Source organism: Melospiza georgiana, chromosome 6 (assembly GCF_028018845.1).
Source record: "Melospiza georgiana isolate bMelGeo1 chromosome 6, bMelGeo1.pri, whole genome shotgun sequence".
NCBI classification, from domain to species: Eukaryota; Metazoa; Chordata; class Aves; order Passeriformes; family Passerellidae; genus Melospiza; species Melospiza georgiana.
The window spans coordinates 1,991,796-2,008,118 of NC_080435.1; the positions used below are offsets into that span (position 1 = coordinate 1,991,796).

At 39.6% G+C, this 16,323-nt stretch overlaps 1 protein-coding gene across 2 annotated transcripts in view; it reads right to left on the reverse strand.

Moving 5' to 3' along the window:
- DCAF5 (DDB1 and CUL4 associated factor 5) overlaps positions 1-16,323 on the reverse strand; it is a 68,261-nt gene that overhangs the window by 31,217 nt on the left and 20,721 nt on the right. For both annotated transcript variants that reach the window (XM_058026003.1, XM_058026004.1), the window contains exon 6: positions 2,966-3,179. In XM_058026003.1, the coding sequence (XP_057881986.1) occupies positions 2,966-3,179 (214 nt within the window). The remainder of the gene's footprint in view (positions 1-2,965; positions 3,180-16,323) is intronic.

Consider the following 16,323-nt stretch of genomic DNA (forward strand, 5'->3'; position numbering starts at 1 on the left):
ACTTGCATGCATTATACAAAAGCATACTCATTGTACAGAAAGGTGAAACTCAAAAAAATGATTATTTTGTTCACCTTGTCTATCTTCCAATAGGTTCCAACTCTAATCTTCTTTTCTACATATACCTGCAACTGCAATTGGGTTCCCTGTAAAAGGCAGTCCCTATGAAGGCTATCCCTAGTGTTGACAGTCTTAGTCACTGAATTTGAACATTACTGGGCAGTTTCAGACAGAGCTGGAGCATGTGTTGGCATTTTCTGACCTCATCATTTTTCCTTCCAGTTAGAAGATGGGTATGAGCTTGTGTCTAAATGTCAAATTCCACATCTCTCCAACATTCCACAGAAAAGTTAATCTTCTCTGTTAGCTTCATATAGTTTTACGAGAGACTATAATAGTCTTTTGCTGATTTCCAACTCATTAGCAGCATTACCTGCTGCTATTTATCTGAACAGAAGGTCTGTCAAGCCACAAGAATATGAAGTTCTTTTAAAATGTAGGCTCCTGAAGTATCACATCAGCCTGATACAGAACAGACATACTCCTCTTAAAATAACACCATACCCATCAGAAAATGCCTTAGAAAGCAGAGCAGCATATACTAAGACTTTTCTCTACATCTTTAGTAACAAATGAGAAGCCAAATTATGTGTCAGAGTGTACACAATTTAGGCTCTACACTGAGTTCCAGAGGAGAAAAGTGTGTTATCTTTAGGCTGACTAAATAATAGAACACAAATTGTCAGTGGTTTTCTTCTTAACCAACACATGTGTTTTTCCAATGCTTTAAAGTAAGCCACTCAATTGTTTTAAATGAGTTTCATTATCACATTTTCACACTCTTGTCAAAAAATATTCAGAACTAAGGAACACTGCTCAAATTCAGTGACATGAATGTATTTCCTTCTTGCAATCTGAAAGAAGCTCAACTCTGCCTCCTGCAGCAGCAGCAACAGAATTAGTGATCAAGTTCTGACTGCAGGAATTTTGCTGATGACAGTTAAGAAATTTTCAGATCATAGTTTGATACTATCATAACTTGAAAATACATATTTTGTCCTTTAACAGTGCTTGTGATTATTAAATACAGCTCTCCAAAGACAATATCTGGTTCTAGAATCATAAGAACTTCTGTTAGCCACTTTATGTGTGACCTATTTCTCTGTGATCAGTAGTAGGGACAGAGCCCTGCCTCAGTGAAGTAATGGACTATTCCTTCCTAACTACCTGTCATCATCACTTACAGATCAGTGACTACAAAATCCTATTCTACCTGATGTAGTAGTCAAGTATTAAATGAGAAACATTATAATTTGAAATAAGAATTAATAACTCTATAAATACACAATATTTACATTTTGTGGGATTGCCTCTACGCCACTCTGTAACAAAACTGAAATGCAAGGAAGATCCTTCCATATCATATGTAGATGAGTAGATAACATTGTATTAATTGGACCTAAAAAACCAGCAAATATTTTCTTCTGCATGTCATCTTCCAAGTAAGTATTAGATCACATCAAACAACAGGTAAAGCTTCTCCTGTGTTCTGGTATGTTTTCCTTCTTTCAGAGCCCACATTGCAAAACAGTTCTGAATAAGCCCGTACGTGTCCTGCTTCCTGCGTTATCTGCTGAATCAGAAAGAAGCCACCCTCACAACGGCGTTCCCAAACAGTCATGGAAACTCTGGAGACTCAGGGCAGCATTGCTCATTACCTGATCCCAATCACTGCCGGATTTCTCCCGGCTGATTTATGGCCTGGAAAGGCTCAGGGATGGCCTTGGACAGCCTGCGCCTCAAAGGACGAGAAGAGGCTTTAGGTTTTTTCTCGATCTTCAGTGTTTTTTAGTTGTTTATCTAAAAGATTTTCTCTCGGCCCGACAGAAGTCTGCACAGCAGCCAGCCATGAGCACACTGAGAGCCCCCGGGGCGGTCACCTATCTTTATACTCAAAGTTACGTATACAATATTTACCTTTTTCCTCCAATACCTGTCACCCTTATTGATCAGTGCACTTCTAGTAATAACCAATCCCAAAGTGCCAACATCACCACAGAAGATGGAGGAGAAGAAGAAGAAGAAGGACAGGATACGCCCCAATTCCTCCATCTTACTTCTCTAAACCCCCCTGTACAGAAATCCTAAACCCTGTGTTTTACACTCTAATTAACTTATCCCTTCACCATTCACCCAGTGAAATCCTCCCATCCTCATACAGGTGTCGTCTCCCTTGTAGGATCAAAGTCCAGCCACCAGACGTTGTGGTGTGCTGTAATGTCCCATTTTGGCCTTCCAGGTCATTCCCCCAGGTGTGCCTATACCTCTCTCCCTTCCCCCTTGCCCCCATGCTGAGTGAGTCCTGTCAATGTTCAGGCTGAACGTTCCAGCAAGGCGTTGTGTGGTTGGTCAAGTTCAAAGGATGCCCCTATGCCCAGAGGTCATTGGCCTGTCTGGGTGTCATCTTCCCCTGAGACCCTGCCCCTCTCACCTGCTTGGTGGCTCACCTGTACCTCCCCTCCCCCTGTCCCTGAGTTTAAAAAGGTGATCAGAGCATGCGGCCGGGTTCTGTTGGAGCAGTTGCTCACGTTCAGACCTCTGTAACCATGGAATAAACCTCTGGACATTAAACCCTCCAGCAGAATCCTCTCCTTTTTCTCTTCACCATCGCCTGAAGCCATTCCTCCTGAGGTAAACGGGGTTCCTAACAAGCCTGGACTTGTTCAGTGCCCAGCTGCAACCACCAGCAAGCCAAGGTATCTCTGGGGTGATACACCGCAGTTGCTGCCTTTGGCCCAGCAGCGAGGGTCAGACTGGCCCAGGCACAATCTAACTGGGAATATTGGGAGCCTTTTCCACCAGACACTTCTGGCAACATTCCAGGACTCCCACGCCCCCCGAGGGTGGTCTCGGTCACTCTGCACTTCATTCCTGAGGTGCTGAGATGCCACACATTGCTCATTACCTGATCGCGATCACCTGCAAAGCAGCAGCTCTTCATGGTGCAGGAGTTGAAGTAGCCCTGGTTGTCGAACTGGAAGACGGGCAGGCGGCAGTGGATGTCGTAGAGCACGGGGGGCAGGCGCCGCCGCAGCGCCAGCAGCTGCGTGCCGTTGCTGTTGAAGCGGACGCTCATGGCGCTCTGAAGGGAAAGGTTCCCGCCGTAGCGGAGCAGGGAGCTGGGAAAACACAGGTGGGACTCAGTGAGATGGGCTGCACGTACCAACTCAGCTACTTAGAGACACAACTCTCTTTAATCTGCCTCAGGCTTTTCAAACAAACAAGCCCAGGAAACTATAATCTTACTTAGTTTCTTCTTTCAATTGCTGAAAAATCTTAATTTGAAACCTGAATGACAAGCTATCAAAATGCTATGTTTGTAAAGTCTTCAGAAGAGAAAAGTTAAAGACTGTGAGTAGTTTTGTTAATAAAAAATACATTAGCAAAGTTGGACAGAGCACTTTGCCTTAAAAAGGCTGTCCTTTTACTTTTGTTAGCTGGTTCTTGAACCAAGCAGTCTTTCACCCTTGCTCTGGCACCAGATGACATTTTCTCCAAATGTAGACAGGCTGGCCATTCTCTCTCTCCTGCTTCTATTTATATCTCTACAGGGCATCAGAGGATGTTTAAACTCCACAATCAGTTCCAGATGTCTTAAATAAAAGGACATCTTACTAACATGTTATTGCAAGAAATGCTAAAATAAGTTACTTAGCTAATCTTGAACTAGCTTCATCTAAAAATATTGCCAAGTAGGCAAGAATTATGTTATCACATGACATTATTACCTAAAACCCTCATGTGGCAGGATTAGCTAGTTTCCTTGTCCCATATAAGGCTGTATATTCACAGCTGGAGTATTTGTATCCATTCTTATTGACATACACAAAACAAAACCAAAGGTTCACAAATTCCAGACTGTCTTTAAAAAAGCAACAAATATGGAATTTGTTCCATAAAGCAACCTAAAGTTAATTAAAGCACACCTTAAATGCAACTTGTACAGATTTTCTGTTCTTTTCAAGGACTACATTCAATCTGTGTACATGAAATGATTGTGAATATGGAAAGTGAGCCAAAGATGGAAGACATTTTATCTCTTTTTTTGTTCAGTGATCACTTCCCAAACAGGACTAGAGCTCAATTTTTTTGTTAACACTTCTGTTTTGAGCAATAGCCATCAAATCTTGTTGAGAGCTGTGACCTTTATGTCCCTTCTGGACCAGAAAAAGCATGCCAGCTCAGAATTAGTAAGTTCTAGAGGGAAGCTTATTCATAGATTTTAATGCATAACACCTTTTGATATAGGCCTTTGCCCCAACAACTGTGAAGAATGAGTCACTCCACATGGATGGGAAGCCACATTCCATGCAGGTCAAAACATGCATCATTGCCTGAGATACAGTGAAGTTAAAAAACCATTGTTCCTAAGCCAGAGTTAAACAAAACCAACACAAAATATAAGATTGATTCTGCATAATGAATGCCCTAGAAATATGCTGCTCTCTCACACACACTCTTTGTGGCACCATGGCTTTGACTGCTCAGTGCACAAAGGCACCAGAAGTCACATTTTAAGAACTAGTAAGTTCTTAAGGCTGGGCACCAAAGCTTCACAACACTTTTATCAGTGTGAACAGTCCTGGTGTCTCATGTTCTCCTCCTCCAAGACAAAGTTGCCAAGCTTTTATTAATCATGTTCAAGGCATTTAATTAAAACCAGAGAGAATTTAATAGTAGAAATTGTAAGCTTAGAGACAAGGATTTAGGATTCCTCTCATCAGCCCTTTTTTCTGTTAATTGAGATCAATAAAGTACTCACCTCAAAATACTCAGGCATTAAAAATCAAAACAAAACTAAATATCATATGCGTTTTGGTTATTTTTGCCTCCTCTTTTCTCATAGGTCTTAGCAAGCCATTTCTTTTTCTATGGAATTTTCCACTTTCTTCAAAAAGGACAAATAAGTAAGCTAAAACATTGTAAATCCCCCCAAACCCCTACCCAACCAAGAATTTAACACAAAAAACAGGCAGAAGAAACAATTCCAGATTTTTTTTTGCTAAGAAAAGTTAATTTTTAATAAAAAATATATGAGTTGTCCAACATGAATAAGAAGGTCACAACAAATATGCACCAACCAGACTTAATGTTTAGGTGCAACCACTGCTGCATTGAGATTAAGCTTCTCCCCTCATTACCAGTTCTCCCCCTTAATCCAAATCACAGCCCAGAACTCTCTCCTGCCTGCACATGAGTGAGCCTACCAGATGCCCCATCCTTTCAAGTCTTCAAGCAAAGTTTCCATCATTGCTAGTATTATGCCCTGCCTGAGATCATTTGAGATTATATTTTATAGCAATAGGAGTGCAATATTAAACTGGCTTCCCTTCTGCTCACAGATGTTTCATTAAGCTCCTACAGCAGTCAAAGGTACCAAAGCAAAACTCGGAACTGAATTCTGTATTGTGCTGCAGTAACTTCAGTGTGACAAAGCTCCAAAACAATGTTTTACTTCAGAGATTAAAGGAAGCAAGAGAGACTAAACTTCAGAAAAAAATACCCATACATGAAAAGTCTAGAATTACAGAGCTGCACAGTTAATACTTCTCAAAAGAGCCACAGTTCTGCCTGCCTCAGACCCTCACGCCACACAATTCAGCCACACGTGATGAATGTACAGTTCCTGCTGCAGTGTTTTTAAACATTTGGCTCAAACAAAAGAAAGAAAACCAAAAAATGAAACCCCCTCACTAACAAAAGCAGTGAGCTAGTTTGGCTGATACAAAAAGAAATACTAAAATAGCTGCTTGCCATTCATTTATAGTGTAAGAGCAATGACTTTCCCCATTTGCCCTAATTCTGGCCCCAAAAGCCTGACACTATAGCTCCAAGTTCAGCATTTTGTGCTACTAATCACAAGACAGCAGTTTTCTGTTTTCCCCACCTTGCTTCCTCTCTGCCTCTTTGAAAGGACTTATTAAATTAACTGCACAGTGTTTTCCTTTAAGAAACTGAAAAGAGGCAGCAAGCAGTCAGGTGGGGATGAGGTGAACAAACTGACACGAACCCCCACCAAACATCCACTTCCTGATCCAAACAGAGGAAAAATATTTACTCACTCACTCTCCTCCTAGGACAGAACATCTGAGATATGTTCACAAACAAGAGGGGGGGATATGTGTGTGGAGGAGTGCAGCTCATGGCTCTATCTTGGTGGCAAAGCTGCTCACCTAGTTCTAAACAGAGGACATTTAAAGGATTTGAGAAATCTCTCTTTCTCTGCCTCATACTGCAGGCAGTGCACGTGGCAGCAGTACTGAGAACTGAGGAGCTCTAAGACTTCAGGAACTTGCATCATGAAATTTTGGTGATTTTAGAACAATCATGATGATTTTAGGAAAAAAATAATAATTGCCCAAGGTGTCTTCTAGATTATCCATCTCCATCAAAATTGCAGGAAAAAAGCAGTCAGCCCTCTCCAAGAAAGAAGCCAGCAGAAATTATTTTTTACAATACTAATACTCATTAGTACTAAAGAGAATGTCTGAATCAAGGAGCTCTAAAAACCTTCAAACTAATCAGAATGAGAGCTTTTGAACTTTTTTGGAGAGCGGGAAGGGGAGAGGAAGAGAAGCGCTGTGTTTCAGCATGTTCCAATGACTATATGCACCAGGGTGTTGTGCTGTACTTTTAGTCAGTGTTACTTTTGGATTTTTTCACAGAGGATTATGTGGGGCAGGGTAGACATGTTTGGATACGTTGCTCATGTTAGAACTGCCACTTCCTGCATGCACTAACAAAGGAGTTTCAGAGGCAACACCTTGTTGCAGTTACTAAAAGTTTACTGATGCAGCACTCCAGAAACAATACTCTCATCTTGAAGACACAGACCACGACAGCTAGTGAGAAATCTGAAGGCAATACTAAAAGGACACTTCTGAACAAGATGAGTGCTCTTTCTGCCAGAGGCATTATTTTTATGAATCCAAAGCCAGACTACTCAGATTTGCTCTGCTTCCAAATTTGGCTCACCCAGACAGCTGTGGAATGCTGATGTTGCCTACCAGCTCTGGAAGCAATATAGAGAGACACATGCACTTCTGAGTTTTTTAAAAAGTCATATTGTATGATTAAGAGAAATATTTAGTCCACAGATGGAACACTGCAATCCAAACACACATGCTGGAGCTGGAGGGAGGCTGAGGAGGGAGAATGGACGATTCTATGCAATATGGTCATTTCCGTAGCTGGATATGCAGCACAGAGGCAGCAGGCAAGGGCTGACTAAACACAGCTGAGCCAAACAATGGAAGGCTTTGAATCCACCAGCAGCACCACCAATGTAAATAATTTGGTTAACTGGCAGTTAGTGGAGCAAGGGAAGGAGCAGTATCACTGCATTGCAGTACAGACGCTGTCCTTGGGACAAGAGTGTCCTTTAAGAAAAGAAACTAATTAAGCAAGGGAAAAGTGTTGGTATCATAAACAGCAGTGAGTGAGACTAAGTTAATGAAAGAATGACCTTAAAAGGAAAGAATGAGCTGAATGCTCGTAACTAATACACACCATTGCATACAACTGTGTTTGTCAGCAATTCTGTAACCACAAAATTGAGAAACTTCTAACTGTGCAAAAAAATAACTGGAATGAAACTTGGCAGACAGAATTTTGGCCTGGAAAACAGCAGAAAAGTTTGGGGGTTTATTTGCAAGAAAATTTTTGTGTGTTTAAAAGGACACAATTCATATAGAGTCTGAAGCAAACATTTAAGAGCCAAATAACAGAAAAGTCAGCACAATCTTGAGCACAGTCTGCTCAGTAATCACACAGACCTTTTTAAAGTAGATTATAAGTCTCAGAAATCTCAAGATAGATACAATTTATCTGCTTCTCAAAGAAACTAAGTGTACATTTCATTATAAGTATTCTAAGTGTTAACAAATGTGAAGGAAGTCAATCCATGTCTAAAGGTATACAAGCCATACTCAAGATTTTATTATTTTTCAGAAACAAGCTAACTTTTCTAAATTCTATCATCACTACTTCTGATTATCTTACTACCTTCACAAGAACTGTCTCCAAGAATCCTTACCAGGAGTAAGGGGTATTTGCTCAGATATTAAACAATAACCAAATAAAATAAAGGCTGTGTATTATTAGCAAAACTTATATCTTTGCTTTTCTTCAAAAAGAAAGTACAATTAAAATTAACTCCATCCACGAAGATAAGAAAAGCACAGAATTCAGGGTGTTCAAGAATGTGACATTTCTTTGCTGTTTACTGTTAAAGTCAGAAACATATAAACTATGTTCAAAATGGAATCTCCCCATCATTAATGAACTTTCCTGCATGGCAAACTCAAAGGTCAATACTCTAAACCACGAGGGCAATATTTTAATTTTTTAAATAACTGAGATTCTTATCTGATAACAGACTTCAGAAACTGGAGCCTTAAAAACATCAAACATCACCATTTATGTACCCAGAGCAACCCAACAGTGTAACAGCAAAGGCTTGCCTAGTTTGGCCCTTATGACCTAACTGCTTCACTGAATGAAAATGTTGCTACATCAGTGATCTCAGGCAGCTCTTCAGAAAGCATTGTGATTCCCTGCATTCTGCCTTTATTCACAGGAAAATAGCTCAAGAATTTCAGTATTCTGAGGAAGATGGCAAGGGCAGAGTAAAGTATACTAAGTTCTCCTCCTTATCTGTATGACTTTTATCCTTTCAGGATTTAAGATTACATCTGCCATTGCAAAGAGTTAGCAGTAGCAAAAGACAACGAGTGGAAAAAAAAATCCCGTTTGTTTGAATGCTTCACATCCTCCTCCAGCCCTTGCCAAGGTTTGTTTAAGTCTCGTTACAGATCTGTTCACGTTCTCCTGCCCTAGGTTTGCCCTCACCACAGATCGGTGGGTCACCAGGCACAAGTGTGCCCTATTCTCATGTAGGCTAGAATCATGTAGGTGTTACTGTAATGTAACCAATAAATGAGATCTAGTAAGCAGACAATTAGTTTTTCAGGGAAAAACCACCAAAAACCTAATCAAACAACAATAACATTTAGCTTGATTAAAAAAAACCCTTGAGAATACAATGTAAAAAGCAACTGCCCAACAACAACAAACTAGATGAAACACCTGATCTTTTCCATCCTTTTCTAATCCCTAAATTCTCTGATCAGAGTCCATTATGCAGCCTGTTCAGAAATAGCACCTTGTAGGATGGAGTACAGACTGTGACAGGGAACACTGCTCAGCTAAATCCAGCAAAACACAAACCAGCAGGTTCCATCAGATAACCAGATAGAGAAGATACAAATACAGTCAGACATGGCATGAGAAGATGACCTTTAGGCCAAAAAAAAGGAGCAGGATGTGTTCCCAAAACCAAGCATTCACCAAAGTCTTTACAACACAAAGAACATGGATATCAGAGAATGTTACCTTCAAAAAATAATCTGAGTGTAGAAGTTGGCAATTCCTCCTGAAGAATGAAGCCATTTTCATACCTTATGCAAAATCAGTCATGTGTCAATACTGCAGTCTTACAATAGATTTTTTTCCTGCACATCTGTGCTACAATTGTTGTCTTGCATTAGGAAAGCTTATGAGTAACATCAGCCACAGATTTGTTCTCTTATTCAATAAAATATACATACACACAATCCCCTCCCTGCTTTCCTCTAGTGAAGCTGCAAGAATTTTTAATTTACAAAAACTACACAAGTAGATATTAAAGAAAATAACAGCAAGAAGAAAGTAGGCCTTTCTTTTGACAGGAAGAGTGGCAAGATCCTAAATGCTCCTGCAGAGGAAGAGTCCAGTCTTGAACTAGTAAAGCTTTTGCCTCTAGTAGATGAAAGATAAATATAAACTTTTACCTAAAGGTAAGTGAATATAACTGCAAGCATACATTTGGACTCATCAGGTTGGTTCTACGACAATTTCCCCTGGACTGATGTTTCAAAGACTAATTCTCTTCTCTTACAATAGGGTTAAACAAATTTTTCATATGTTCTCCTAGTAAACGCACTAAGAGGCTCTCGCCTTTGATTTCAGCCAACAATATTTTTTTTCCTTTCTCCTTTTTTTCCTTTTAGACCAAAAAAAATTTCTCTTTTAATTCCTTCCACATTAAATTGAGGGATAGATGTGATTAGGGCAAGATTTACAATGATTACTGCCTAAAGAAAGCCCTCTACAAAAACCCATTCAATCTGAGGTTCTTTTGAGCAACAGATTATACTTTCAAAATTTGCATTACAAGGACAATACTTTGCACTTTAAAATCTTGCTTTAAAAAGACCTGGGTGCTAAAGTATTTCAAAGCTAACAAAAAGATTAAGCACCATGAGGCTTTTGAAGTAGGCAGTTTTCCCTTTTCTTGGTACAGGAAAAAGTGAGGGCAAGAAAGGTCAAGCAACAGACCTAACCAACACTCTGAAACAAAACCAGGTTTCCTGACTTGCTGTTTACAGTTACATAGTGTTGAATATCTAAAACCTGAATAGCAGAGCAAAGGGACAGTATTGAGTTTAAGTGCCTGCCAGAACCAAGAGGGCTAATGTGAGGATGCTGATAGGTGTGAGAAAGTTTCATCTTCAAATCAGAAAATCCCAGTGCATATGATAGAGAACAATCAAGACACCGAACAGAAGAATGACCACAGCCCTATCTGAGAACAACAACGAATTAAAAGCTGAGCTACTAAGAACACTCTTTTCTATTATACAATTCGAACCTCAGTTCTCCACAATTCAGTTGTGTCTGATCAACAAATCCAGGGATCCTCGAGGAAAGCTAAAAATCTTTCTAAATACACCCCACTCCAGGAAGGACACCAGACTAAACACAGAGAAAGCTAAGCTAAACCCTCTATCCCAAGAGGGCTGACAAGATCATGCATAAAGCAGGACTGCAAATGAAATATGGAGTGTGTATATCTAGAATATAGCTAAGTGAGAGGGCCCTTCCTACGTTACCATCCCAGGAAACTCCACAATCAGGACATGGCCTAAGGGTGGGAAAAAGAGACTGCAGTACCTGGTTCACACACTTAAATACCAGGCACTATTTGGCAGACTTGCAAAGTTAAGTATTTCCAGACTATCTATTAGGTGATGCTTACACCAGCAACAGAAATTACTGCTTCAGAATAAAAAAAATTGTTTAACAATCAATTCACTAATCTACATAGTTCAAAACTTTAGGCTGCACTCCTGTCTTTAAAGAAAAAAAGGCAAAAAAAAAAAAGCATCAAATGACTAAAGATGGCAACCAAAAAAAAGTCTCCTCAGGCAGGAAAGTCATCAATATGACTAAAGCCTTGATGATTGTTACCATCTCTCCTTGCCCAAAGACAAAAAAGGCTCATTTGCAAGTACTCCCTTTTTTCCCCTCAGTGAGAAGAAAGAAGGAAAGGCAGAGATAATTTAAAGTTAGAAACATCTAAGTGAGTCGTTGAATTTGGCTAAATTTGTGGCAAACATTTTTGAGATTTATGTTTACAATAAGGAAATCAAAGCCAAAAGCCATCCAGAAAGTACTGCTCCCCCAGATGTCATTACTATTCAAATGTTCTTTCAACGCATCCTAAAGATTCCCGGAAAAATTCAATCCCATGAGTTTAAGCAATAATCAGTTCACTTCCTAAAAGTTCAAAAGGGAATTTTTGAGAAATAATGGAACACAAATAAGAAGGGAAAGTGTCTACATTTAGGTTCTGTGTAATTTGGGGCAAATATGCCAAGTTGGATCTGGTTAGGTCTTTAAATTCTAGGTTGAGAAACTGATCAGTTGAGCTGCCTCAGTAGCACAGAAGTGTAACATATGAGGATGGTACATGTGTGGGATGAGTTCTATTCTGAACTGCAACTGAAGACAAATAGTTATTTGATCTATTTGAGGTGGTATGGTTGACCCATATTGGTAAGTTCCAAAACAGCATTTAAAATTTGTTAAACTGTAGCCTAAATGAATTACTTTAAGCAACATCAAATCAGTCAAAAATCACAGCAAATTATTCTACTAGGAAGAGAAAGAAATAATAAGCCTGACAATGATCAAGTGGTTGCCAAGATACACACATTTCTCCTGCAGTCCTTAATACAGTGCTCTGCTCAGAGCAAGACTGACAAAGGTCTCCAAACAGAAACACGCAGCATGCTTCTATTGCACTGAAATAATTGAAACAGGTATTTGCCAATTCAATGATGTAGTGAACTGTTCCACCTGCAGGGACTTAGGGAATCCCAAAGCAATCACACTGGAAGTGATGACAATCAGAAGCTTCTTTCCTTCACATGAAAAGTCAAAATGTAAGACAGTCAAAGTAAAATTTTAAATATCCTCATTACTATTCCTGCCATCATATATCACCTACAGATTCTACATGAAGAAAATTCCCAATTCACCAGCACTAGCTTTTAAGGAATGAGCTCTGAACCTTGGTAAGCTCACTGTCAGAAGCAAATCCTGTGTCTGGTCCCTGAATTACTGTCCCCAACACAATCGCTAACAATACTGATCCCTCACACTTGCAGAAGCTCAGTATTTCATCCAACATACCAGACATCTTGGTAACACACAGATAAAAAAAGGCAACAGTTACTTTGTAGAGTGAACTCAGGAAGGAAAGCTAGAAAGGATAAAAATTCAGCACATGGGTGAGCATTACTCAGAAAATAACTGCCATCTCTGTTCTTCTTGTGTGATCTCTAAGAATCAACTACCTTGAAGGTATGACCCTAGAAACTAAAATTGGCAGCCAACTGGAGACCTCAATCTATGGACTTGTACTCAGTTATGATGCTGTGTTTATGACCTTAGAATACCTTCAACATCACCACAGGGATTTTCTAAAGTCCTCTGTATGCAACAGGTTACAAATATCACCTGTGGTACAGACAGAGCTGCAAATACTCATCTCCCTTTCCCTTGCACATCCACTTATAAAAAAAAAAACCAAAAAAACAAAACCAAAACCCTAACAGAATTAACCATGCCATTATTCAGAGGTAATATTCAGTCCTCTCTTGCAAAGCTGGTCTACTTGACATGCATTTAACTAAACTATGAAGAACTGCTCTCAAATTTCCTGTAGTTCTGGTAGCTACCACTCCTATTTTGATACTGAGAGGGGCCTCCTAAACCTTAAGCCTAGCTTTTCCAGCTACATATCAATCTAATACCACCAGCAAGATTTCTATGTCCAACTGTATTTTCCTCTTGCTACCAGACCACTGATACAAAACCAAAAAAAGGTAATACTCATCAGGTCTTTGAAAGGCTGGAACTCAATGAAGTAAGATAAACTACCAGTCAAAGCAATCAGGAGCCAAGAACCGGGTTTTCAAAAGTACCTATGATCTCCAATACACGTGGACCAGAAGTTATGGATGTCATAGATTGTTTAAGAGTTGGATTGTGTTTACTTGCAGTACAATGAGTAAGCTGAACACCTAGTAATTAGCACTTGGCAGAAAAGCTCTCTTCAAGACAGAGGCTTGAGGAAATATGGTCAGTTCAAGACCAGCAGCACAGTGCAGCCACACTTTCAAAGTCATCCACACATTGGAAAGATCAACATTCATAAACCTGCTAAGAAGACTCCTCTCTTAAGAGCCCCCTGAACGTAATTTGTTTACTACAGGGAAGAATTTCTATACCTCTATATTTTGTTTACTGTTTAATGAGCTAATCACTAGATAATTCACTAATATCTAACAACATGTGTTCCTTGCCCACAGCTTGGGAGTTTGCTTCTCTAGATTCTCAGCCTTATTGCAGCATGAAGATCAGTTTAAAGACATGTGATGGTCATTAATAGGACAAATCAATATAATTTTGATCTCAAAAACTTACACATATGTTGATGTAAGTGGTGGGTCAGAGGGAACATAGGAAAAGAAAGCATTAAGGGTACAATGATAATATTTTCTTAAGGGAAAAACAGTCTTTTCATTTCAGTAAAAAGAATGAGATGGTCATGGAGCTGCCTGGAAAAAGAGAAGGGAGAACATGAGTACCTAACAACAGCTGAAATTACACATTCTTGCTTGAGATATATAGGTACTCCAACTTGCTGAGTTCCCCCCAGCAATTCTGTAACCATATTTTTAATACATATTTTATTGTAAATACTTTAAGAAGCACAGACCTCCCCCTTGAACTTTCTTTTAAAAAGGTACAGCTTCCAGACCCCATCTAGCGGTGTGAATGCCTTACAGCAGTCTCCTCAATCAAAACCACATTTAAAGCTTCTCAATGCACTCTTTTTAAAGAAGAAACAATACAGATGGTTTCAGTTTAACGTCCACCTGAAGGAATAGAAATACTTACACATTCTAAAAATAGAAAAGTAAGATTTCCAGACTCCCTAGTCAGCTTATAATTGTAGAATTATATTAGTTCTATATTTATAGCACTTCATATGCTACTTCTGAGGAGCCAATCCACCACATCCAGATCTTATTAGTATACTGGGATAGGAGGAGAGAATCTCAATTGCTGCACTAAATCTGAGACAGCAGAGATATCAAGCTGTGAATGAACTTTGGGAAAAAGCAAAATGAATCCGCCTCTGTATCCTGACTCAGTCAGCAAGACTAATCAAATTATGATTATTTGAAGTGAGCTAAACTTTCCACAATTCAGACTGTGCAACTGTCTCTAAATTTCTCCATGCATGCCAAGAAATGCTGGCTTTTCAATCACCTCCTTCACTGTGGCAGCCAAGCATAAAGCACTCCCAGCTTCCTATTAGACAGTTAACCAATTCCACAGTACATTAATAAAATCTACTCAAAATCAGGACTTCTTTCCCAGCCCTAAAAGTATTCAATTTAAAATTTTTAGGGGTGTTTAATGGTGCCTAAAGAAGTGGACAAAACCGATTTTCCTGGCTGGAGGCATACAACAGCAAGCTGAGACAAATTCTGCCATAACTCAATTGGAGAAGAGCCATGTAAAAATCCTCAGATTTTCTGGATAAATAAGCTCATTTGTTCCTGTCAAGCAATGGAATCTAAATCTGAATTCTCTAACCTACAAGGACATGACTGCTCTATTCAATGTTTTGAAAATGTAGAGCTATTAGCTTAAAACTACACAATTAGCCATATTCCAGTGACTGACACACAAGTTTAGAAGTTAATAGCAAATCTCTCCTTTTCTGATAGTCCATTATCAAGCTGAACAGCATCAAAGAAAAACTATACTTCCTCCGAGAAGTCTTTGCTGATTAAAATCAGATATTCAACATCAAGCCTGATCCCCTCAAATGAGTAAAGGCCCCCCAATTCCTGTGATTTTTATCAAACCTCACCTATCTCTGTAAAAAGCCTCAACACACACAGTGCTCTTGGCTGCAATGTGTATTGTGTGAAAATATTGCTAACTACAATGTCAAGGTATTGCTAACTACAGTACTGCTACTGGCCACAAACAGCTAGTCTTTGCAATTTCAAGCTTCTCGCTTGCTGAATTTTGCAGACAAGCAGCAGCAAAATTCCCCAGAGCAGCCTCCAGTTATGAAGCAAAAAGTAGTGCCTGCATTACCTAACTCTGCCTCCATCTGAGAACAGACAGTAGCCTGGGCCATGAGTTTTACAGAAAGCATTATTTCAGCAGCCAATTATTAACTACACGTAACCATTTCCCATGTCCCATATTGGTAGAGTGCTGTGGTCCAGTCTGGCCCACTGGAGTTAAAATTTTGGCAACCCACAGTAAACACGTAAAAGTATCTAAATTTCTTCCCCTTCTTTCTACTCATTCAACCTCTAATCAAAACTGCACTACCACAGAGCGTGACAAAGCAGGCAAAGTTGAAATGATCTGGTACTTTCTATTGGCACCACGGGTGGAATGATAGGAGTGAAAATCTTCCACAGTGGCCTCAGTGTTATGATGGACTACATCAATACCGAAGGACTGGAAGAATTTCCCTTGATGTCTTAAGGCATAAAAATCCCTCACAGGTGAAAATCACATGCAGTAATGTAGATAAAAAAAAGTAGACTAGGGAAGAAACAGACAGACGTAGCAATTTTTTATCGTTGTTATTTGTTGTCATTATATTGCAAAGGTTTCATACTGTTGCCTCGTTAGTACAAGAGTTCCATACCTCCTTGATGTTTCTCATAGGCAGCTCCTCTAAGCACTGACTCTTCCCTCTTCTCACAGAAACCAAGCAACTCCAGTTCCCTCTCAACCAGCCAACCCACTCTTTTATAACACTCTTCTGATTGCCTACAGCTGTGGCCTGTTAAAGCCAGGCCTGCTCCTAATCTCTAATAATTAACCCAGCTGCAA